The 26,709-nt window shown below is 41.7% G+C and overlaps 1 protein-coding gene across 4 annotated transcripts in view; it reads right to left on the bottom strand.

Moving 5' to 3' along the window:
• The window catches only part of NTRK2 (neurotrophic receptor tyrosine kinase 2), a 514,715-nt gene that overhangs the window by 254,370 nt on the left and 233,636 nt on the right, over positions 1-26,709 (bottom strand). For 2 of the 4 annotated variants that reach the window (XM_004715969.2, XM_004715971.2), the window contains exon 12: positions 3,048-3,095. The exons of the other annotated variants lie outside the window; for them this stretch is intronic. In XM_004715969.2, coding sequence (XP_004716026.1) covers positions 3,048-3,095 — 48 coding nt within the window. The remainder of the gene's footprint in view (positions 1-3,047; positions 3,096-26,709) is intronic. 4 annotated transcript variants of the gene reach the window in all.

Genomic DNA, 26,709 nt, shown 5'->3' with positions numbered 1-26,709 from the left:
GGAAGGAAAAAGGAAATAGAGGAAAGACCCAGGAGGCAAAGGACATTTATAGAAGCCTAAATACAGCATGTACATATGTAAATATATATATATATATTGAGATGGGAATAGAACTATGTACTCATATGTTAAGAATTAAGGTTGCGGATGGATATTGGGCCTCAACTCAAGTACTCCCTTAACACAAGAACACTTTGTTCTAACAATCCGGCATTCTGTGATGCTCACCTTCCCGACACAATCGTTGAAGACAAAATGGGTGCATAAGTAAATGTGGTGAAGAAAGCTAATGGTGCCCGGCTATCAAAATATATAGTGCCTGGGGTCTTAAAGGCTTGAAGATAAACAAGCAGCCATCTAGCTCAGAAGCAACAAAGCCCACATAGAAGAAGCACACCAGCCTGCGTGAACATGAGGTGTCAATAGGATTAGGTATCAGTCATCTAAGACCCAGAATAAAACCATACCCAAGATGAATGGAGGGAGGGAGCATGGAGTGGAGACCCAATGCTCATTTGTAGACAATTGGATATTCCCTCACAGAGGGGTCACAGTGAAGAGATGAGCCAGTCAGGGTGCCGTAGAGCACCAATGAAACACACAACTTCCCTCTAGCTCATTCCCACTATCATGACCTCAGTTATACCTTACAAATTGGATTAGACCAGAGCATGCACACTGCTACAGATAAGAACCTGTAACACAGGGAATCTAGGATGGATAAACCCCTCGGGCCCAACAAGGAGAGTAGAGATACCAGGAGGATTAGGGGAGGGTGGGGGAAGAAAGGGGACCACAGGGATCAATCTAAAACCCCCTCCCAGGGGAACAAATAACAGAAAAGTGGGTGAGGGCCAACGGAGGATGATGTAAGATATGTGGGGAAGAAATGGGGAGCTGATATCAGGGGCTCAAGTGGGAAGAGAATATTCTGAAAATGATGATGGCGGCATATGTGCACATGTGCTTGACACACTGGAGGAATGTATGGATTGTGATAAGAGCTGTAAGAGCCCCCAATAAAAGTATGTCTGCAAAAAGAAAAGAAATTCATGAGGACTTGAAAAAATTAATATAAATGAAAAGTTTCAAATTTCCAGGGATGTATACACACAGACTGAGTTGTGGGTGATAGTTCTAATCACTGAACTAACAAACATGAGTTATACCTGGAAACATTTTCATCCCATTTTATTCACTGATGCAAAGAGGCATTTTTCTTTTATCAAAATTGCTTGGTATCATATCACATACATAGGACTTTGAAAACATTTCTAAGCTTATTGTAGACTGATCTTCTTGCACTAAGAGTCATTTAAGTGAGCATTTTTCCATCCATGAGGTAGGTGTGCTTGTTATTCCTGAGAACTGCCCCACCTTAAGATGAACTGCAGCTAGCAACACAAATCTGATCGAAAATGAAAATGTTCTCTCTGCTGTGGTCTTAGAGGAGAAAGCCATAATTTGAAGCTTTCTAGGAAAAAAGAGTCTCTGCAGCACAACCTAGTCTGAAAAAAAATATTTCAGTGGTTATAGAGAATTGTTGTTTTGTGGAGGGCAGATTTCTACCCCACACCTCTTTCTGTGGAGAATTGGTCAACAGCCACCCTCTCCATCTCCGAAGCTTTAAAACAAGGCACCATTATGCCTGCCTGAGCAGGACAATCACTCAGGTGTCTTGGCAAAGCAGCTGATCAGCTATATCTGGAATTTGCTTCTGGAAAGCTGCCAAGGAGAAAATCCGGGTTAGCCCACCTTTTCCACATCTTCACTTATTTGCCGGTTAGGAGCCTTTACCTTGGAACTCACAAGGGTCTTCAAGGTTAGGATCACTGGTCTCCTTTCAGATGCTGCCAAGGGCAGGCTGCCTCAGCCTGCCCTCCTTGTACTCCGCAGACATAATTTTCAGATGATTAACAGATCTAAACAGCCCAGAGTGTTATAAATGGTTAAGATAATTGGCTGCTGCCTGAAAGACTGTAAGTTCCAGTTGACCCAGAGGAAGCTCAGAAGAAAGACCATAGCACAGTTCTACTCTGATGCATGGGACTGTCATGAGTCAGGATGGACTCAATGGCAAGTGATTGGTTGGAACAGACATTGAAAGAGGCTGCCCAACAGGACAGGGTTTGATGTCAGGAAATGGCGTTCCTTAGAGGTGGACAGGAAGTATGGCATGGATGGCTCAGGACTGGAGACGCCATGATCCTGATATATTCTCCCTATACTGCAACTTCACCTTGTCAACCTTGCTTTTAAAGTACACCGACATTCAGGATGGTAAGATCCTGGCAAAGCAAAGAAGTAAGACAGCCTGTCTTTTCATGCCTTCTAAGCAATTCATGCTCATTGTTTCTCTACCCATAAAAAACACTGAACAAATTGGAGGTCCCAGAAGATCGCACCTGATTTCAATTCTAGTGATGAGAGCCATCATCTGTGTTCCCTTCCTGAGCTCCAAACATCGCTTTCCAATTGTCAGAGCACAGTCTGAATACCAGAAGCAGAATGCAATCAGGCGCAAATCACAGTGTCTACATGCAAGAGTCTGCTTTGAAAGTTGGTGAAATGCTTGCAAATGATTTACCACTTCAGAAATCTATTCAATTGCATCTTGGCCAATGGAAGAAAGTTAAGCCTCAAACTTGCCCAGGCACAAATATCCAGGCAACTATTTATTGTTTGAGATTTTGTATTGTAGTTACATTCTAGTTCCTTAACGCTCTTTAAAAAAACCCACAAAAACAAAACAAAACCACAATCTATACCTAGGGCAAGAGTTGACATTCTCCCATAGAATAAAAACAAGTTGATTTCAAAAATGAAAAAAACAGTTTATTGTACACAATGAGAAAATGCAATGCCTCCATTTGTTTGTTTGTTTGTTTTCCTTCCTGGAAACTTCTAGACCTCATTTATTTTCAACAAATCAGAATGCAGGAACAAAGAGCATGAATCAAGTGCCAAAGGATAGAGAATCTAAGTAGTTGCATCCTAATTAAATGACATGAACTCTGGATTTATCCAAAGAAAGAGTAACTACTTACCAACACCTTGTCTTGATTTTACTTTCCCAAATCCAAACCATGAGAAATCTGAAAACCACAACAAAACATAAAATAAACTTTGAAAGAGGAGCGTAAACCAGAGGCAGTCAGTGCTGTCCTTAGTGAGATTACTCCACAAACTCCCATGACAAACCCTACCAAGGGCCAAAGCCTCCTCTCAAACCCCCAGAAATTAACGCTGGGGTTTTCATGTCAAATATTATTTTGGATTCTGAGATCATGGAGGTTCACATAAGAGACTGTCTTCGAGAAAACTAGCCACACCCCAGTGTAGCCGACGGGGAGCTGCTTCCTCTCCCACTTTCTCTGTCCCCCTAAGTGGAAAGATCCTTGTTTTGTGTTGAATCTTCTAGCGGGAAAGCTGCAGGGGTGGAAACTCACAACGAACTTGTCAGATGTACTGTGGTTCTGAACTGCAGTAGTTTGGGAAAATAATAAGAGAAAATAGATCTTTTCTGAAGGCCAAATTGCTTATTTTTAAAAAAAGAAAATACACAAAATCCCATGGAAGCCCTGACACTTCAGCTAGGTGGAGATTTGGGGAGGAAAAGGGGGTCTTAATGGTACAAAGATCCCCAAGACTGACCTGTTGGGTGGCTGAGGGCAGCTCCCAGCAGCAGCACTAGGTACATGTTAGGAAATAGCACAGAAGTGCTTTAAGGGCTTCCATTAAACAGAGCCACAGTGAAACATTCATGTGCCCCTTGTGCTGACTATCCCTTTGTAGGTAGCGCCACTGGGTTCAAAGTGAATTCTGTCCAGGAAGAACTCCTGAGCAGAGACACATAAAGGTCCCTGGATTTGTGCTCAAGTTGTTGGCAGTTTGAAGCTACTAATGGACACATTTTTTCACCCCAAAGTTGTGTTTCTGTTTTATAGAGACCCCACAAAGGGACAATCCGATCGCACACTTTCAGATGGCACATATTGGGGTCTTTTGCACCTTGAGCTGTAATAAACACAGCTGTAGTGAACTTCTTTGCATGTTGTAAATGCTTTTCCTTTTATGTTCAAAAGTCATGCTCTTTGAATAAATTACAGGAGTGATATTACAGGTCAAATGTGGAGATTAAAGTTAAGGTGCTTGACACAGGCCACCAAGTTCTTACTAGATCTGGCCTCATTTTCACCAGCAACGTATAAGAGGGTAGGAGGTGACTTGGGACTTCACTTCCCTAGGGACAGCCTGTCATTTGCACATATAGCTCCACCCTCCTTAAGAGTGATATCCCAAGCATGCCCACCCCTATTCAGGCCACATCTCCCATGTGCCTAAGGTCAGTGTCTTGCAAAGATTCAATAAGAAGAACTGCAGGTATGAGCAGAATAAGAATCCCTCTTCATTAGTTTATGCAGTAATTACAATTCACCAACTGCCTCCATCCACTGCCTATGTGGTTCTTCACAGGCCTCAATGAAACCCAGTCAGTGATCTGTTATGTTTTGTCTATTGCCGTGGACGTGAGACTCGGTGAGACCAGTCGACTTGGCCGAGGTCTCCGTTTGTCAGTGTCAGAGCAGAGACTGAGCCTTCGCATGCCAGAGTCAGGGGCTTTACTTCCTTTCAATCACAGCTGCCTTTCTCGTGTTCAAAAACATTGAGCCCAAACTAGCGAAATGCTACAATATGACCATCAGGATTCAATTTTACCTGTAGGAAAATAGTATAAGCATTCGTTTTCATTTATTTATTCAGCAGCAGAGGATGTGCAAAGAATAAGCTGCAGAGCCTGCACTCAAGAGGCTCACGGTTAAGGATAAGGTATCCTGGGAGCATGCCCAGGGAGTTTTGAAACAGATGCTCAGAGGAGAAGATAATCTATTTCAGTAGGGAAGATTAAGTCAAGGGTGAGTTCCATGGCTTTTGGACACAAATTAAAGTTGGCAAAGAATGGAGAAATCTAGACAGAGCAGTACTCATATAAGTGGTTGAGTTGATTCCAGTCCATGGACTCCATGCATGTCAAATTGGAACTGTGCTCCGTAGAGTTTTCTATGGCTGACTTTTCTAAAGTATGTTTCCAGGTCTTTCTCTCAAGGCACTTCAGAGTAGAAATGAACTTCCAACCTTTCAGTAAGTTACGGAATATACTAACTGTTCACAACACTCAGGGACTCCTGTCAGTAGCTTGAATTGGAGGGGGGCTGCTGCACGTGTCAAAGGGTTGACTCATCTGGGAAGAGGAAAGAACCAGAAAGATAAGCAAGAATCTAGACACAGGTTGGGATTTTATAGTGAAAAGTGTGGGTCAGCACTAACAAGTCTCTCAGGCTAGAAAGTAACATGATCACAATTCATTTCACAAAAATAACTTTGATTATATGATACAAATTATATTATGCAAGAGAAACACTGAGGCAGGAGATTAGGTAATGAAACAATCTGTGAGATCCAGGCATGAGGGAATTGTGGACTGAACTGGATAGTGTGGAGATGGGGAGAGGACACAACAGGGATTCTCGTCAGTCAGTTTGGGGTGAATCAACAGGAAGTTCAAGGAAGTGTGGAGAAGGGAGAAAAACTTGGGGTTTGAACAATGAGGTGTGTAAAGCATCTCTCACAGCATCTCTAGGGAGTAGGTTTAGACGATAAGCTGTATTAGTTTGGGACATGAGCCCCCAATCAGATGCCCATGGACGACAGAAAAGGTAAGAAAGAGCCTTGTGCTCAGGAGTCATGTCGGATGCCAAGACTGGATGCACCTAAGGTCTAGGGCCCCAGAGTTCTTGTTTGGACACATGCACAGATATAAATAGAGGGCACCCAAATGAGGCTAACTTTGGATGAATTTATTCCTAAATCTCTAAGATACTTCTAAATCCTCTCAGTTTTTTATGTAGTAGAGAATCCCAACTTCATGGTCATACCTGAGAGTCCTTGGGGAATCTGACAGGCTAGACAAAGAAAGGTCAAATTGAAGAAAAAAAAAGAAAGGTCAAATTGATACCTCTCCCCCAGAAGCCATTCCTTACTCAACAGCCTTTTCTTGGTGGATTTAAGCAATAGTCTTCAAATGATCATGCTAAATTTCATCCGCATATTTTTCCCACCAGGCCCCAAAGAAACAATTTCTCAATTTCCTGTGGTGCTGTAACCACTGGAATTAGAGTCCTGGCAAACTTTTTTTATTGCTAGTTATTCCCTACAAAAGAAAGGACTCCTACTAGTTGTAGCAAGCCTAAAGATACACCTTCTTTTATAATCCTAACAAGGACTGTAATTAAATCCACCTCATTCAGAGGAAAGCTCAACCTTCCCTGACCAGAAGGGAGGAATTTTGAGGAAAATAACACATCAGCAGCTCTAACATGGGATTCAAATTCAATTTCTTTAAATGGCAATGAGGACTAATTTCCAAAGATCTTTTAAAAGAAACAGCTCAAACCTAGAGGACTAAAAGGATAATATTTATGACACCAGATAGAGACTCAGACAAAAGAGCCAGAAACAGGCAAACTGGAAGAAACCTAACCTTCCCTGCAGGTCCTGAGTTACACACAAGTCGTGGTTAGAGGCGACTGAGTTCGAGAGTGCCATTTCTGGGTTTTATTCTTCAGTTTCTGAAAAATCTTTTTGCTTTTTAGTAGTTAAGACAAAAGACATCTTTTCTTTCCTTTTAATTCTGGACAAATTCTAATATGTTGTTTTACGAATGTGATTCCTTTTTATCTTAATGCAACATTCACTATCTTCTACTCCCATGAAAAGCATCTCTAGCATCAATTATTGAAGCACAGGGGAAAATATGATTCATTAACAAAAATGTACTTCACCTCCAATTTCTTGTGACCACAACCACTCCCTAATGGACTCACAATAGACCAGGCAGTGGGCTGCGTTGCTGTAGGGAAGATGCTGGCCAAAGAGTGGAGAGCCCAAAGTAGTTGCTCAACAAAGTGCTTGATTGAATGCCTGATCAATTGGTACTTCAGACAAAGGCCAGGATTATTGGTCATTGGAATGGAGGGGAAATTCAGGAAAAGGATCATGTTGTTTACAATGTAATTGTCTCCCTTTCCTACTGGCACATAATAGGAATGAGTAATAGCTTGATTCAAATTAATTCCAGTTCCTCAGGGCTCAGAACAGGATGGTTTGTGGCCAAGTTTCCACTTCAACTTAATCTTTTATTTAAGGACATAACCTTTATACATCCCTACAACCGAGGAACCTGGCTTGTTTGGCATTAAACTGGTTCTGGAAACAGAAGTAAGAGATGTTGCTAGCTTCCTAACTCACCTTCCTTGGGCTTCATCTCTTTGTTTCCCTTGAATTCCCAATGTGCCTTATTTCCATTGTTCTCTGAGAAAAATAATATCAAATACCTATTGCGTGACTAATACAAAGAAAAGTATGTATATTGTGGCTTACTTGCTCTCTGAAATCTACATTACCACTGTTACCTCCCTTTCTGTCAATTCCAACTCACGGCATCGTCATGTGTACTGAATAGAACTGCTGCGTGGGGTTTACATAGTTGTGACCATTTAGAAGCAGATCACCAAGGCTCTCTTCTAAGACGCTGGTGCATGGGTCCAAATGAACAGCCTTTTAGCTAGTGGTGGAGGGTTTAACTATTTTTCCAACCCAAGGATCCATATTTTTCTCTGTTAAATCATAGCTGGACTACATTTTCAGCTTCTTCTACAGCTAGATGTGGCAGCCATGTGGCTAAATTCTAGCAAATAAAATATATGTAGAATGGATGAGAACCACATCTAGGACCAACCCACAAAGATTTCTCATGTGTGCTGTACCATTCTCATTTCCCTTCTACCTTATGGAAATAATGCCCAACGCTAACTTTTAAGTCATAATTTCAGTATCTTTCACCTACTGTTATTAGATAAATGTAAACCATATAGAAGAAATCTCAAGTAATTCTACCCCAGAATCATTCAGGCTGAGCTACTTATCCCCCAATTCTCATCCAAGTGCAAGCTATACATTATTGTGTCTGAAGTGTTATCCACTCTGAGATTTATTTCCTACCCACCCTATTGAACACCTTTTGTTCTGAGCTGTTGTCAAGTTGGCCCCAACTCCTGACTACAACATGCACAGTGGGATGACCAGCTGTGGTTTTAGCAATGTTCTGTTATGATCCTTATGATTTTCATTGGTTCATTTTCAGAAGTAGATTGCCAAACCTTTCTTCTTAGTCTATTGAAATTTGTGGAAAACTGTTCAGTGTCATAGAAATATACAAGCCACTCTCTAAATAGACACATGAAGGTGCACATGACTTGCACAGGGCCCCAAATCACACCTAGGTTTACCGTGCAGGCAGTGAGGATCACCAATGCCTTACACCTAATACATATACTTAAAGACAATAACACATATTGTTGAGGCATTATTAACTGATTCTATGACTTCCCAGGACCCAAATCAAATGAAAAATTGTGTCCTGCAATGTGAATTTTTCTGGAAAGTCCATAGATTTCATCAACTTTCCAAAGATTTCTTCACTTGAAATGTTAGCTGCCACTGAAATGCATATAAGTGGCCAAAGAGACAAAGCGAAGCATATATATAGACTATGAATTTATGCTTAATTATGATCCCCACAACAGCTAATCTGGGTTCTGACAGCCATCCACCATCTCTCATCTAGATTTCTTCAGTAACTTCTAACTCATTTCTCTGCTTCTTCCTTGCCTCCCCCTAATATATTCTCCAAGGGGTAATCATTTTTAACTATAAAGCAGATTGCACCATTCTCTTGCCTAAAACTGTGTATAGCTTTCTTATTGCATATCTCCTGAACTTTTAGATCCCCATAGAAGTTTGCATAACATGAGTGGCCTCATTCAACCTACTCAGCCTCCCCCTCCCACCCATTTCCTATGAAGAAGCACATGCTCACTCTTCTGTCTCTGCTTACTTTGCATTGGTCCTTGGGTCTGCTCAAAATCCTCTTCTCAGGTTCCTCCCATGTCTAACTACTTCTCAACTCTCCAATTTTTGGTTAAGTATCACATCCTTGGCAGCGAATAAGCCTCACTGTCTCAATCCATTTGCAGTCAGTCTCTCATAGACATACCAACAAATGACTTTATGTATTTAATTCATTGCTTGCTATCAGTCTCCTTTACCAGAATTCAAAGTCCAATAGATCCATAACTTTCTTAGACCAGGACCCCCCAAAACAGACCCTGACAAAAGGATTCAAGTGCAGGTGGCTTCTGGGGAAAGAATCCCAGGAAGGACTGGTATTGGAATAAAGGAGTGAGAAGTGGTGGGGAAAGAAGCCGATAACATTTTGTTGAGTGGGTTACATGGTGGGGAAAAAAAGCAATTGCTGCCAAGTTTATTGAGAAGCATGATGACTTTGTTTAAGCTAGAACTGAACTGTACTCCCTAAGGTTTTTAGTGACCTTTTGAAAATTTCCCAACAGGCTTTCTTTCAAGGCATCTCTGCCTTGTGAGCAGACCTGAACCTCTAGACTTTCCATTAGCAGTCAAGAGCATTAAATGTTTGCACCATCCAGGGTGCAAACATGATGGGTAACTGGAATCCCAACCTATGAGGAACTTGAGGAGATGGTGTAGAGTGCCCTCAGAATTCTATCATTCAAAAAGTGAGGATGCTCGGCCGAGTTACCTTCTAACTGCCGCCTGTGATTGCCCAAGAGCTTCAGACTGAGAGAAAGTTCTGGGTCAGGCAGGGATAGTTACATATGGTCCTGGGTGTATTTACCCAGCCAGTACTGGGCTGCTGAGACTGAGAGGCTATTGGTGGGATAATAAGGGCATCTCTTATTGGGATCATGTTTCTATAGTTCATTAGTATCTCCAGAAGAAAACTTCATTTGATACATGTTGAATGATTGCAAACAACAACTTTTTTAAAGGACGATATGACATGAAAAAAATAATTTATAAATTGTCAAGGGTTCATGGAGGGAGGGTGGGGGAGAGGGGAAACTGAGCTGATACCAAGAGCTCAAGTAGAAAGAAAATGTTTTGAAAATGATAATGGAAACATATGTACAAATGTGCTTGACATAATGAATGGAAGTATGGATTGTGATAAGAGCTGTAAGATCCCCAAATAAAATTATTTTTTAAAAAGCACCATATGAAGTATAGCACAGGGTAATGAACATGGCAGTTTGCAAATTTTCCATTCCACATATAAATCATGAAGTTGTACAAGTTATACCTGTCACTCCTCTGTACCTCTCCAATAGAGCTTCACTGAGAGCAGTATTTATGGTGAGTAATACTTAGAATGGAGTTTCTGGGTGGTGCAAATATTTAATGCAGTCAAGTGCTTGCTGGGAAGGTTGAAGGTTCAAGTTTGCCCAAAGGACCTTGAAAGAAAGGCCTTTTGATCTACTTCTGAAATGTAGACACTGAAAACCCTATGGAGCACAGTTCTACTCTAATATGCATGGGGCCCCACAAATTGGAATCGACTTTAAAGAAACTGGTTTTTTGACTCTAATACTTAGAACCCAGCACACGAGGCAACAGCATGGACTGAAAATGCTAGACTAGATGTCAGAAGGTAAGAGTTTTCCCTAGACACAAGGAGAAATGAACCGCATGACCTTGGTTAAGTCACTTCCCCCAGAGTTGACTATGCTTCCTACTCCACGAAGACGGATGTGGAGAAATGGCAGGTAAGACCTATTCAAGCTCTAAGAGCCTACTATCCTAATCATTAGGCAATTAGGCGCACAAGAGTGTGGACAGTTGTCACGTGGCCTTATATATAGTTTTCCTAAGCATGGATATTTTGGGATTGTGAGATCATGCGTAGTTTAAGGAAAAGCATTCCGTCATCTGGCCTAGATTTTCATCTGGCAAATAATATTCACATGCTTGTGGGTCACCATGGCCTCATCTTAAAAGAGGGACCAGAACTCAGCCAAAGCCAAAAAACAAGTTTAGAAATCAGTATATATTGAATACTTGTTGGATGCTAGAAACCTTACTCAAATTAGATATTACTGTATTTAGAGAAACTCAACTAGTCTATAGCTGCCTTAAAAGGGAAATAAAAAGGCTCAAAGCCTTCCATCCCATAGACTTCAAGTGCGGAGCCCTCCAGTGTGGCTGTTGTTGGGTGCCATTGAGAGCTAAAACCCACTTGGGGAAGACAGTTCTGATCTCACACATTTAACTTTGAGGAAAAACAACCCCCTGCTACTTCTGATCACATTTTGAATGTGGGGTTATTTTTAAGACAATTAGGTTGTACCCATTTGGTGAGAGCTCCGAATGTTCCCTAAACATCTTCTCAGCTGTCACTAGCTGCCTACAGGAAAGGCAGGTGAAGTCTGGACACACACACATACACACACACACACACACACACACACACACACACACCTGTTAACATGATCTTAAGGTGGCGTGAGACAGAACTTCAAATTCCCCTGACTTTGCAGAAAAATGTTGGTTCAAACTCAACTAATACTCAAAGCCAATCTTTCCGTAAGCAAATTGGCTGATTTCTCAGAGATTCTTCTTAGAAGTGATGTGAGTGGCCATCAAAAAGAGTGACAAACCCACAGGTCTGGAGAATACTTTATGTCAATTCTGATGAGCGCTCCCTTCCTTGGAAAACCTGAACCATGACTCCGACACACTTACTATGTCAAGTCCCCTGCTATTACCGCTAGGGGCTGTCAGGACAGCTCCATGTCCTAGCGACCTGATGCCAACAGAATGAAACGCGGCCATCCTGCACCACCCTCTTAGTCATTCCTTTTTTGAGTCTAGTGGTGGAACCTCTGTCGATCATCTCCACGCGGGTCTTCCTCTTGTCACTGGCCCTCTACTTTACCAAGCGTGATGCTCTTCCCAAAGGCTGAACTCTCCTGATCGCACGTCCAAAATATATGGCACAGAGTCCTGCCACCCTTTCTTTTAAGAAGCATATTCTGGCTCTATTTCTTCTAAGACAGATTTGTTCTTTCATCTGGCAGTCCAAGAATATATATATATATTCTTCTCTAAAACCGTAAATCAGATGCACCATTCTTCTTTGTTCTTAAATCAGGTAGGAAACACAGAGATTATGGCTTACCTCTCATGACCTTGTTGTCATTTTCTTCAGATTCAATTGGAAATTGCAGATGAGCAATTGATAGTTCTGGATTTATCCTTTGACCCATTTTGACTAATGATACTGAACGTTTCCATCATTTCTTTCCATAAATGCAGTTGATTTGATTCCTTTGTGTCTGGGAACATCCACGTTTACATTCCTGCATTATGTTTTTAAAAAATGCATTATAAGTGAATAAGTTGTTGGTCTTGAAAAATTCTATCATATGATTTCTAGCAGGGATTGTTTCTATTACCAAGAAAATGTTTGTATTCTTCAGCTACGAAGCCTTCTTTGTTTCCAACTTTAATCTTTTAATCACCAGGAATTATTCATGCATCTTGATTGCATATAGATCAATTAGACATTGTTTAAAAATCTTCAGTTTCTTTATCTTTGGCCTGAGTGGTTGCTGGGTAAATTTGAATCACCATTCCAATGACTAATTTTCCTTGTAGGCATATGGGTCTTATCTTACTGCTAACATTGTACTTTGGGACTGGTGTTGGTAGGTGCTGTCATGTTGGTTCTGACCCACAACAACTCTATGTATCACAAAATAAAACACCATCCAGGCCTCTGCCATCCTCACATTGTTCTTATGTTTGAGTCTATTGTTGCAGTCACTGTGTCAACCCATCTTGTTGAAGAACGTCCTCTTTTTCACTGCCCCGCCGCCGCTTTACCAAATACGAAGCCCTTCGCCAGGAGCTTCTCTCTCCTAGTAGCACGGCCACCAAATGTGAGATGAAGTCTAACCATTCTTGCCTATAAGGAACACTCTGGCTGTACTTCCTCCGAGATAGATCTATTTTCTCTTTTGGTAATCTACTGTTCTTTTAGGAGTCTTCACCAATACCGCATTTCAAGCACAGTCATTTTTCTTTGGCCACTGTATTCAATGTCAAGCCTTCACATTCATATAAGGCAATTGAAAATACCATTGCTTGGGTTGTGACCCTTGGTCCTTAAAGCACCGTCTCATTTTTCAACACGTTCAAGAGATCTTTTGCAGCAGATTGACCTAATGCAATAAGTCTTTTGATCTCTTAACCAATGCTTCCATGAACACTGTTTATGATCCTTGACAACTGCAACCTAGATGTAAGGATTTGGGTCCTCTTTACAGCGAGTTGTAATCCACACTGAAGACTGCAATCCTTGATCTTCATCAGCAAATGCTAAATTTAAGTCCTCCTCACTGTCAGCAAGCAAGGTTGTGTCTCCATCATATCACAGGTTATTTATGAGCCTTCCTCCAATCTTGGTGTCACATTCTTAAGAAGATCTAGATTCTCTGATAATTTACATAAAGATTGAGTAAGTATAGTGTAAGGATGCAACTCTGACACATACCTTTCCTGATTTAAAACCACACAGCAGTCCCTTGTTCTGTTTCCACACTACCTCTTGATCCATGTCCAGATTCTGCATGAGCACCATGAAGTGGTCTGCAATCCCATTCTTCTCAAGACTGTCTATAATTTGCTATGAGCCACATGGGTGAGTGCTTTTGCATTGACACTGAACCACAAGTAAACATCTGTCTGGTATTTTCCAGGCTAGATCTTGACATCTTTTCCTAGGGACGCCAATGAAAAGGCAACTAATTTCTGCACTTTTCTTGCCCAGAGTTTGTTATGGCATTAACTGCATTTGGAAATGACATCACAATTTCTGCTATATGTTTATATTTTTATTTAATCCATATAGATGAATGTACATACATATTTAATGCTAACTAAGCCAGCAATAGGAATGGTACAGAAGTTAACATGCTCAGCTGCTAACTGAAAGGCTAAGGCATGTAGGCAGAAAGGCCTGGCAATCTACCCCTGAAAAATCTGGTATTGAAACCCATGTGGAACACGGTTCTACTCTGGCACACTTGGATAACCACAAATTGAAATCTACTTGACAGCAACTGTTTGTTTTTAGACCAACATTTGTCTTACTAATGTGACGCACCAAGAAGAATACTTCATGTGACTATAAAACAGTTTGGTGATTAGAAATGGAGAGGGGTAAGATTTCTGGTCACAATTCCCACTACAGGGTATTTAAATGATTTTCAACTGCACATGAATTTTACCCTCGAATCAGAGAACAAAGGGACCATCCTCATAGCTATGCCAGCACTTTGGGATATTTTCTTTTCTTTTTTTTTTCAGAACCCCCTTCTTGTTTCAGTTCCTACCCACCACTAATCCTCCAGACTCTTCACTCTAGCCAAAGTCAGGAAATGTGGGAATGCACTACAATCACTAAGATGTTTACTTAATTCTATTATGGTGTACTCTTCTCTTAGAAAGTTCCCATAATGGAATAGACTATAATAGGATCATATGTACTTATAAAACTGGATGGCGAATAAAAATAATTGAATAAAATGACCATAAATAGAAACAAAATGAACACCCACTGTTTAAGGTGGCCAAATGACTGAACTGTTCACCACTTTGTTTAGAATCACTTGAGGTCTGTACACACGAGCCATAGAAGAAATTCAACCCCCTCAGAGGAAACTGTATTTCTTCCTGTTTTCCTACAAGTTCTACAGGTTCTATAAGGTTCACTGATTTTCCAGAAATCCATCAAAATTGAGGGCGTAGCTCAGTGATTCTCAAAGGGGACTGGTGTCAGGTGCCAGGGGACTTTGGGTACTATTTGGAGACATTTGGAGTTGTCGCAAGAGCAGCAGAGATCCCTAACTGACCTCTAATAGTGGCAAGGGGAAGGGGGGATGCTGCTAAACATGCAACAATGTACAGGACAGTCCCAGAGGGAAGAGAATGTATAGGCAACATTATCATCAGTGCCCCCAAACCAAACCTCTCGCAGTCGAGTTCATTCTGACTGCTGTAAAGTAATTCATGAAAATAGACTGCCCCTTCTTTGTCCTGTGGCGCAGTGATGGGTTGAAACAGTTGATCTTCTGATCAGCAGCCAAACACTTAACCATTGCCCCACTAGGGCTCTAGTCAATAGTGCAGAGGCTCAGAAATCTTGGACAGCAGAGGTTGGATTGATCCTGGCACTTTTATATCTGTCACCACAGCACTTTTTTTAATCCTCCTCCTGATAGTCCAATGTCCTCGACACATGTCTCCCGGCAGTTGCTGCTTCCTTTCTTTCTCTGTGACCTCACATCCTCAGGAAACAGTTCTGATCTTGTCATTTCTGCTGCTTTTTGGTATTTTTATTTCTTTATTTTTCTGCTCCAGAACAGAGAGGGAATGCAGATCAAAGAATAAGAACTAGGTTTTGGCTCCATGACTTGGGTTTGAAGCTTGGATCCCTCGTTTCCTAGCAAATACCCCACAATTGCTTAGTCTCTCTCTGAGTCCCTCCTGTGTGGATAGGAATAATAATGGCCCAATGACAGGGCTGTTTTAAAGATCATATGAACTGATGTAGCTGTGAGATCTTTGTAAAAATTCAGCTATCATATAAAGATAGAAAATGTAATATATAAACATAGGAAACAATGAAGTCCAAGACCCTGATGGTCAATTTATGGTAAATATCTTCATTATTGGCCAAACAATTGACAGTGGAAAGATGACAAACTAATATAAGAATGGGGCCATAGTAGTGTTATATTCAACAGTCAGTCCTGCATCACCAGACACAGGAGTGAGTGTATGGGTAACCGACTCTGGAGTGCTTGCACACCAGCATTTTCTTACGAGGAATGTGGAACCATCAAGCCTGGGTAACCTGATGGAGCACAATTCCACTCCGATACACATGGGCTGCCATGAGTCAGAATCAGCTCCAGGGCAGCTGGTACATGTTACTCAATAGTCAGCCAGTCCTGCATCACAGAGGCAGGGATGAATGGGCATGGTCTTCTGGAGTCCTTGCCTGCATCAAAGTTTGATTACCACTAAGGTTGAATTGGCCTGTTATGGAGATGTAAATGTCCTGCTTTTCAAAGGCATGTTTGACAGGATGAAAGCCTTTTGGATTTCAATGACTTTGACTCCTCTGTAGCTGGGAGGACAGACTACTTTAGCAATTTCCTCGCGGATGAATAGACATATACTTTGTCTATTCAAATATTTAACTAGCTCTATTGTTATTGTTTTGAATCCCAAGGAGCCACAGCTGCCTGTTTGTGTCTGCTGTGCCTTCAAGGGGCTTGCTGATTCAGTAAGAGCCCTTGAATGCATAATTAGCCTGCTCTCATTTTCCCAGCCAAGGCCTATGAGGGAGTGAGCATTTGCAGCTACAATTACTGAGAATGCTGTGAGATTTGAGGGTACTCAAAAATGGCGGCTCTCAGATACCTGCTTTTTGATGAAAAAGTTTGAGGCTGTCAGCAGCCTAAATGGCAAGGCCTGTGTAGCTGCCTGATTAATTTATGGGCTATCAATCTGGGCAGGCGAATGAAACAAAGGCCCTGGATTAATGTGCTAGAGGGCAGATAGCGCATTAATCAGCGGCGGTACAGGAGTCAGAAGGAGGTAAGCATCCAGAGGAAAGAAAATGCTATGGAAGGCTTGAAATGATTTATCCTTTTTAATATATATCATCTAAGCACATTCTTCCTAACTGCTGTGGGCTTCCATGTTGTGGAGACAGGGGCCATAAAACACCCCTTCCTTAAAACAGCGGAGTGAAAGATTCTGGTGAGGCAAAGAAGGCATCGCGAAGAAAAAGCTGATGGCAAAGGAAAAATCCTAGTAAGTCATCAACTTAAATGAAATGTCCACTTGTTTCTCTTTAAATGAGTTAGAAACATAGCTTCTGCCTAGGGAAACCACATTCTATGAAGCAGAGGAAGATGATGCAAGATCATGAGGAGAAAATGTGCTTTCTTTTTGAACAGTGAAGGTTTAACCATTAACCAAGCCCTTTGGTTACTGTTTAAATAAGAATTCTTGAGCTCAGAAACTTGGCTCTACATAATTAAGCGTTCTTAAACTTGGAAATGTAGCAAGCATAAAATCTGAAGATGAAGCTAGAAATTTTTTTATTTTAAGTTTTATTGACATATAATTCACATGCCATATAATTCAATGTGTTTAAGATATATTAAAAAGAGTTATGTAATCATCACCACAATTAATTTGAAACATTTTCTTCATTCTTGTACTCATTTTATTAGCTCTCTGTTTCCCCCTAACTTCCCCTGCTATAACCCTAAGAAACTATTAACCGAGTTTCTGTCTTTAGATTTAACTATTCTGGATTTCATTTAAAAAAAAAAATCATACCAAAAAAAATCACCAACAGCAAAAATAGAAAAACTTTGATCTAAAATAAAGCTAAAAGTAAGAAAAACTAGAACAAATTTAAATTGGTCAAAAGAGAGAACCAATGATAAGGTGTTAAATTTTAAACTAACAATGTCTGCATTAATTTACTTTCCAGTGCACTCCCTGGTCAATGGTCAGAGGGGATTCACCAGAGGTGTAAGCCATGTAAGGACTCTGTAAATAGCTTCTGGGCATTCACTGTGCCATCTAGAGCCTTCTGCAACCGAGGTGTGTAGCTGGAAATTTCATGAAATGAGATATTTCCCTGTTTTCGAGTTACTATTCCTCTTGAAAAGTTTGTTCAACCTAAGAAAGTGTAGGACCAATTCAGGAAGAACTGGTAGTTCAGACTTAGCTTGTGGTACCACAGAAAAAAGGCCTGGCAATCGGCTTTAATAAAAATTACGCTATGAAGCAGGTACCACGTGGGGTTGTCATGGATCAGGATTGATTCATGGCACCAGATTGGGTTTGGTCTGAGGTTTCCCTTTCTGTAAGAGGCAGAAAAAAATACAAGGGTGAGTAACAAAGGAAAATTTGCATTATCTCTAAGCTCTGTTTTTCCGTGGCTTTTTTGAAGTTCTGCCTTCAGCATTTTGTGACACTTCTAACACTAAGTGATTTGTCCAGTTGCCCTTCAGAAATGTTAGGTCCTACACAGAAGGCCCAGGACTCAAGCTAGTTACGCAGAAACATTAAGACACATGACTAAACCCGCATGAAACAAACAAAAACGACTGCCATCGAGTCTATTCTGGCTCCCACTACAGGTCTTTGTGGGCTTAGACAGGGTACCTTTTGGTTGTCAGGCGGGTATCTAACCATTATGCACCCAGCGCTTCGTGAGAACTGTGACTCGAGGAGAATATTAGGAGGTCAGTTGTCCTCTTCTCATTTCACTCCCATTACAAAAATGCTCTAATTCTGCACATGGAAACAATCTATGACCTGTTTCTACTGACGCTGAAGTCAATCGGTTACTACTCCAGCCCAGTCCTCTCTGAATCTCCAGATAGTTTCTGCGATGACTTCCTCTCCCTCCTGCCCCTCTCTTCTTCTTCTTTTAAATCATTTTATTGGGGGCTCTTATAACTCTTATCACAATCCATGCAGACATACACTGTGTCAAGCACATTTGTACGTATGTTGCCATCATCATTTTCAAAACATTTTCTTTCTACTTGAGCTCTTAGTATCAGGTAATTTCCCCCTTCCTTCCCTCCTTCACCCCCCTTCCTTCACCCTCCTTCCCTCATGAACCCTTAATAATATATAAATTATTATTATTTCCATATCTTACATTGACCGCTGTCACCCTTCATCCACTTTTTTGTCTATCCCTACCCCTGGGAGGGGGCTATATGTCGATCACTGTTATCAGTTCTCCCTTTCTTCCCCCACCTTACCCTTACCCTCCTGGTATTACTACTCTCAGTATTGGTCCTAAGGGGTTTATCTGTCCTGAATTCCCTGTGTTTCCAGCTCTTATCTGTATCCATGTACATGCTCCAGTCTAGCCATATTTGTAAGGTAGAATTGGGGTCATGATAGTGGGTAGGGGAGGAAGTATTAAATAACTAGAGGAAAATTGTATGTTTCATTGGTGATATACTGCACCCTGACTGGCTCATCACTTCCTTGTGATCCTTCTGTAAGGGAATGTCCACTTGTCTACAGATGAGCTTTGGTCTCCACTCTGCAGTTCCCCTCATTCACATTGATATATTTTTTTGTTCTGGGTCTTTAATGCCTGATACCTGATCCCATTAATAATTCACGATCACACAACTAAATGGCCGCTTGTTAATCTTCAAGCCTTTAAGACCCCAGACACGATATCTTTGACAGCCAGACACCATTAGCTTTCTTCATCACATTTGCTTAGGCACCCGCTTTGTCTTCAGTTATCATGTCAGGGAAAATGAGTATCCCAGAATGTCGGGTTATTAGAACAAAGTGTTATTGTGTTGAGGAAATACTTGAGTAAAGGCCCAATGTCTGTCCACTGCCTTAATACTTAACATAAATATATGTACATAGATCTATTTCCCTATCATTATATATAAATATATTTACATACGTACCTGCCTGTATTTACACCTCTATAAATGCACTTTGCCTCCTAATTCTTTCCTCTATTTCCTTTTACTTTCCTCTTGTCCCACTGTCATGTTCGGCCTTCATTCGGGTTTTGGTAATTCCTCTCGGCTACATTGTCCTTGATCAAGCCCTACCAGGTATCCTATGTCCTCCTTGACATTGATTTTAGATCACTTGTTGTTCCCTCTCCCTGGGTTTGTTCTTGCCCCCTTCTTACTTCCCTCTTGCTCACCCTTTATGCTGAAGCTAGAAGGAACTTTCTAAAATGTTAGGCAGGCCTTCTTCCTCTACCATCCCTACTGAGAGTGGAGCAATGGTTCCCAGCATTTCTCTAGAGCCCAAACCGTTCATCTAAGTCTTGTATCAACTTTCTTTCCTTATTCTTCTCTTCCAATTCCATGTATTCCAACTTGTACCCTTACAATGTTGTAGGAATTAGTAGTTGAAGGTTCATATTTTTCTGAGTTGTCTCCGTGTCTTTGGCAATACAATTCATTCCCCCAATTTGTTTTCTATTTATCCTTTACCACTCACATGTCGAGGTGGACTCATGTCACTTGGTGTTAGACTGCTAATCACCAGGCATGTAGTTCAAATCCACCAGCCATTTTGAGGGAAAAAACTGAGGCTGTCTGTTCCTGTAAATAATTACAGTCTCAGTTGTTGTTTTTTAACTTCTGGAAAACACAGTGTTCATAGTCTGAGCCTCCCATGAGGCCTTTGCCTTGGCTTTAGTAGTGGGTCTGGAATTAAGCCTTAGAGCCATTGCCACAGATGTTCATCCAAGTCTAGTCCTCTTCCAATTTAGTCTAAGGAACTGGTGTTCTAGTCAGTGTTACTAGGTAATGGTGCCAGACAGTGGGTGAGGTGAGGCCTTCATGCTTACAGTTCAAAGCCCTGAACTTTACTGAAGTTAGAGGCCCAATGAGAGGGAAGTTACGTGAATATGTGTCTCCAACCAGAGAGTTCTCAAGATGGCTTATAGTTGGGGTAGCAGCACTGTGGATGGGCAGGAAGAAAGAGGAAGCAATCAAAGACAGAGCTCAAGCCCTCGAAGTTCAGTCTGATCCTAATGGGACTGGAGTGGAGATGAAATGCTGAGAAGAATAAACAAGTTTGACCAACAGTCTTCCTTTGGGCTGAGAGCTGATTTTATGAGGCCATTCAGGGCTCATATGGGGTTGATAAACTGCTTCTTAAAAATAGTGCTTACCCTATGAAAATATGAGGTGATACCCAAAAAATAAATGGAAAAAAGATCTGCTAGGTGGAATTTTCATAGTATGCATTTTTTCCCCCACTAGGTGAGCATCAAGCAACTCACTGAGTTAGTGCACCCAGTGCCACTGCCTGAGAAGGTTCTCTCTGGTCACAGTTGTTTCATCAACGCAGTTTCATTGGAACCTCATTTTTTGTGATGGCTGATTGAAGAGAACAGCAAATGACTGTGAAATTTTGTTTCCCGCTTGGGAAAAATGCTGCAGAAATTGCTGTGATGTTGAACACAGATTACAAGCATAGGCTATAAACTCAAGTGTATGAGTTGTTTTCTCATTTAAAAAGAGGTGAAATGTTGATTGATGACAAATCAAATTCTGGATGTACTTTAATTTCCCAGAAAAAAAATATAAACTCAGTGCATGTGGACTGCATTCACCAGGTCAGACTGTTAATCAAGCTTTCTATTTAGAGGTTCTGAAAAGATTGTGTAACATCGTGTGACATAAAAAGGCCTGATGTGTGGCAGATGGGGGACAGGTTTTGAACTATGACAATGCACCTGCTCATGCAGTGTGCCAGTTTTGGGCAAAAAAATCAACCTGCCTCTCTTTCCCCATGCACCTTACTCACCTGACCTTGCTCCGTGCAACTTCTTTTTGTTTCCATGAATGAAGAAGGACATGAAGTGACAATGATTTGAAGATGTAGAAGAGGTGAAGAAAAAATGAGGCAGGTGCTGTCAGCCATCCAAAGAGAGGAATTTGAAAAATGTTTCCACGAATGGAATCTCAGGTTTGACAAATGTATTCAGTGTAATGTAGAATACTTTAAAGGTGATAAGGGCGTTTTGTTAAAAAAAAAAAAAAAACACTAAATATATAGCTTTGGAAAACAAATTCTGTTTTTTGGGGGGGTACCCCCTCATATATCCATGACAGTCATGGAGTGAATAATTTTCAGAAAGCCAAGCCTGAATCAAAAGGGTGATAGGTTAAGAGGCCATGGCTACTGGACAGGTCAAGAGCCTTTTACACAGAGAACAGTGGTATTTCAAAGTATGCACAACCCCCAGACTAAGATTAGTCTTTTCCTGTGCTTACAATGAGTAATGGCATGCAAGATTAGCAGGGAATATAAACAGGAATGTCATGGATCCTAGAGTCACCCATATAGGTTGTGTCATCAAATTTCTGGAGAAAGGATAAATAATGCTGCTTATAGCTTCAATGTCTTATCTATGGGACTCAATATATCTGCACATGTAGAAACATGTGGGCCACTAATATATTGGCCTCCAAGTAGATGATCTCCCATCATATATCTATGATCTGGCTGTGCACCACATAAATCTGAAGCATCCATTCTTTCACTCATTTTCTCAAGAAGTATTTATTGGGATAAAATATTCCTGATAAATGAGCAAAATGGATAAAAAGTGCTTGCCATCAACACAGCTTGCATTTTGTGGAAGACCAGATGACCCACCACCAGAAACAACAGTAATATGCCGCATGTTGAGGGAGAGACATAAGAGCTCTGGAAATTTGCAAATCAAGGGCAAAGGATTTATGAAGTTTTGCCTGAATATTCATTTATTAAGATACGCCACTGGAGGATCATGTTTCATGGGGAAGCTCAGGGCTCCATTTCACCCATAAACAGTGTAAAAAGAAGACCCTGAGTAGCTGTGTTTGGTTATTAACTGAAAGGTTGGAGGCTAGCACACACCACACCAACGAGCCTTGGAAGAAAGATCTGGCAATCATTTTAATTTAAAACAAAACCCAATGAATTACAGTTCTACTCTGGCACATTCATGGGGTCTTCAAGAGTCAAGTTCACTTGATAGATTTAGGCACTTATGTTTTGCTACTGAACAGACAGCTGGATATCCAAATCAGGTGTTCCAGAGAGGTCTTTGTTAGAGATAAAAACTTACGCAATAGCTACATTTCAAAAAGCCGTGAGAATGGACAAAATTACTCAAAAGGTGAGTGTGGCTAGAGAAGGCTGAAGCTCAGACACTGAACTCTAGGCTTGGCAACCACAATAGTTGGTAGATGAGAAGGAGCTTCTACTGAAGTAGAGTGAAAAAAAACCTAGAATAAATCAAAAGAGGAGACTAGGGTATCATGGGGATGGAGTGAAGAGAGTATTTAAGGAAGCTGTTCCTGAGACTTCTGACAGATCCTTTGTTAGTCTGGGTAGACTAGAGAAACAACTCCAGGGAGACTCATATGTATATAAGACAGAGCTTTATGTACAAGAGAAATTAAATATTGAGAAAACAGCCCAGCCCAGTCCATAAGTCTGATATTAGTCCATATGCCCGATACCAATCTATAAATTCCTCTTCAGACTCATGAAACACACGCAATGATGCCAAGTGCAGGAGAATCACAGGCCAGTGGGTGGAAAGTCTTGTGGATCCAGTGGTGACAGAAGCATCTCAGCGTTGGCAGGGTCTCCACGAGGCTCCTCCAGCTCCTGGACTCTGGCGTAGTGCCTTGTGTTTTGTCAGCAAGCATGTCTCACAGGGAGTGAGCATGTGTCCTGCCTCTAGCGAGTTGTTTATCTCCTTAGCACCTCCAAATGAGGTCATCAAGCTGCGACCTGATTGACAGACTAAGCTCTACCCCTTTACTCTTAAGTTCTCAAATTGACAACAGATTATGTAACTACTACAGATCCCAAAGGATAAGAACGGTAAGTGACCACAGAACTTAGCAATATGGAGACCTTTCAAGGAGACCTTGCAGTTCTAGTGTAGCATTTGAGTAAGAGACTGATTGCAGTAAACCGAAGAGAGATAGGAAGGAGAGGAACGACAGGGAGAAAAAGAAAAAACAACTCTTTCCAAGAAGTCCCACTCATAAATGGATGAGGGTGCTTTGCAGGGGTGAATGGCAGAATTCTCACCCTTCATGTGGGAGGTCCAGGTTTCATTCTGGGCCAATGTCCTTATTGCACAGGTATCACATGTCTGTTGTGGGAAGCCTGTGTGCTCCCATAACATTCCAGTGGAATTTCCAGGTTTCAGTGGAGTTTTCAGAGTAAGACAAACTATGGGGTAAAAAGAACAACCAATCTACCTTTGAAGATCAGCCAATGAAAATCCTTTGGGTCACAATGGTCTGATCAGCAACCTATAAAGGGAAAGGCAGAGGACTGGGCAGAATTCCATTCTGCTGTGCATAGAATTGCCATGTGTCAAAGGCCAATTTAGCAGAAGCTAAAGCAATAAGGGGAGTATGTTAGGCTTAAAGAAGTTTGTTTCTTCAGCTAGGAGAAAAGGTAGCATATGTGTCTGTTGATGGCAATGCACCAGAACAGAAGGAATTGCACTAATGTAGGGAGAGGGGAACAGTGGCTGAAGGTAAAAGATGGCAGTACTGGTGTGCAAGTGAAGGGGTTGTCCTGGAGAAGAAACACTGTGTCAGGAGGGACTGACTGTAACTGGTACAGGTGAGTCAGGCATGGTGGTGGGAGCTGAGGATTTTTGTTTTCTTCTGGTAGCTTTGATTGTCTCAGGATTATGGAAAGCGAAGTTGAGACCGGGAGGAGGGATGATGAGAAAGGGACAATATGAAGCCATTCTTTGGGAGAAAAGGGTACCTCAAAGGTACTGGCATATCACTGCAGAGTTAGGCTGGACCAGGAGGATGATTTTGCCAAGAGAAGGACAGGAATTCTCTGGAATGTGTACAATGAAATAATTACAGCATGTTGAATTTTTTTTTAAGTCAAGAATTGTTGGTGTCAGGAAAATAGCACTGATTTGCAGTGCTTTGAATTCAGGATCCGGCTTTCTAGCCTTAGTCTCTGTCACTCCCACCAAATGGTTGAGTAGGACCAAGCAAATATGCAAATATGAGGTGCTTGTGGCCCAACAAGGTGATTGAATAGTTTGCTAAGGATGTAAATAAGGAGGTTGCTACTCTTGTAAGGGTAGAGCTATGCAGACCAAGGGTAATGGAGCCCTAATGAGGGTGAAGATTGTTCATTTTTGCCATCTTGTTAGGTTTAAAATGAACCTTTTCAAAGATAGGAAGGGGGAGCACTTGGCCATCAAGATAGAAGAGCCAAGATTAGAGGATATCCTTCATTCCAGAGATTTCTAGGCTGACCCTGCTCACTCTGGAAGACAAGGGGAGTGTGCCAGTTCAGACGGGTGATAAGAGATGATAAGAAGTAGTGGCGGCAGGACACCAGCAAGAAACACAGTGGTGACCACTCCAAAGAGAAAGGTGAATGCCTTCAGACTAGAAATTTGCTAGTGGAGCAAAGTGCCAGGAGAGGCCAGGCTTATCTACCCAGGGAGCTGTAACTGAGCCCCTTCTGACTCAGGCTTACTGTTAGAATGGGCATTACAGGGCAGAGACAAAAGGGCCAAGTGGCTGGAAGGCAAAGGACCAGAAAGCAGCATGTCTGTGACCTTGGCTGAGAAAGGGAGTCTTGGCCACAGAATGGGATCCTGAGAATTTCTAATCCTGAATTTTAACCTGTTAACCTCCTCATAAATCCCACCGCCATGAGTGTTGTCTGTGAGCTTTGTGGTCATTGTCATCCAGCGGAGAAGCAAAGTGCCAGTTGGAGGAGAGGTTGGTGCCATGGTTGGTGAAAAGGTTAGAGGGTGGAAGCGTGTCTGACCTTCACCTCCTAGGACTCAGCCTTAGGCTGACATTAATTCTGATTGTCTCTCATCCTTGTGAAGTCAGCGGAGGTCAGACATTGCTTCTCCATCATTTCTGAGGAGCTGGACGGATAGGATGCAATGGTCAAAGTGAAGGATTCTTGGCAATGATAGAGAGATTGGTGATGACAAGGTCATGGGCATATCTGTCCACCGGAGAGAGTCACTGATATTGAGCATGGGTTGTGTTCCTTGAAAAGGACTAAACTTAATAAGAATAGACTGGGCATCTTTCATAACCAGTGTGGAAAATCCTCAAAGAGATTTTACTCTCATTCTAAGACTTTTCTGAAGGGAGGGAGAAGGAGAAGGGGAAGAGGACAGGAAGGGATGGAGGATGTTGGCAATGACCTGTGCTACTTACTAACATCACAGTTCTGAAAGCAGAGCTTGAGAAAAAGGAACCGAAAACCTCAACTCCTCCTGTTTCAGAGCTTCCAAAGTCCTCCATCCATGGCCCTAATAAAGAGCAGAAATTTGTCTGCAGGTTTGCAGACACACTTGATGTGCTGGCGGCCTCATAACTGACTGTTTGCAGGGATTAGGGAGAATAGCGAAGCATAACGCGAGGGCAGCAAAGCAGAGAAAACCCACAGGCATGCTGGGGCCTGGCCCTTGAACAACACGTAGTGTGCTTCATATCTGCTAGAGGCGGGGAAATCAGCTCCGCATTGTAAAAATAATCCTCCCCAAATTCTGCACAGGAGCCAGCACTCCATTAATATGCAGTGCTGACCAGGGAAGGAAACTGCCACTGCTCTGCCCTGTAGGGGCCAGGACTGATCCTGGATCTGTGAGGCTTCAGATGCGGGTTGAAATGTGGTGAGACCCTAAGGGTATGTGTGGGGGTGGAGGGTGGGGAGAGGTAGTGACAATGTTTCACAGTTAAGAAGAAACTGTGGGCCAGAAGTTTGAAATCCCTGCTTTTTCAGTCTCCTTTCTACCCAGTCCACTAAAAGATAGTACCAAGCTATTAAATGCTAAGCTTTGTGCAAGGCACTGGTAGGGCTCAAAACGAGTTGGTGTATATTACATATTTACCAAATTGAGAGGCACCACAGAAGAAAAGCCTGGCAATCTATCTTTAAAATATCAGTCATGGAAAACTCTGTGGAGCAAAGTTCTGCTCTGACACCATAGGTCAGAATCAACCAAACACCAACCATTTTCAACATAATTTACTACAGCAAAGGAAGAAATGGGTAGCGGTTTATAAACGGGTATGGTTTATATCTCCACAGGAAAAGAGGGACCAAATTTCAACCCAGTGCTCCAAGGTGTGAAGACAACATGCCGGC

Source organism: Echinops telfairi, unplaced genomic scaffold (assembly GCF_000313985.2).
Source record: "Echinops telfairi isolate 266 unplaced genomic scaffold, ASM31398v2 ScPeMD7_7429;HRSCAF=8467, whole genome shotgun sequence".
NCBI classification, from domain to species: Eukaryota; Metazoa; Chordata; class Mammalia; order Afrosoricida; family Tenrecidae; genus Echinops; species Echinops telfairi.
The sequence above is the reverse complement of the archived record's forward strand: the minus strand, read 5'-3'. Positions and strand labels throughout refer to the sequence as shown.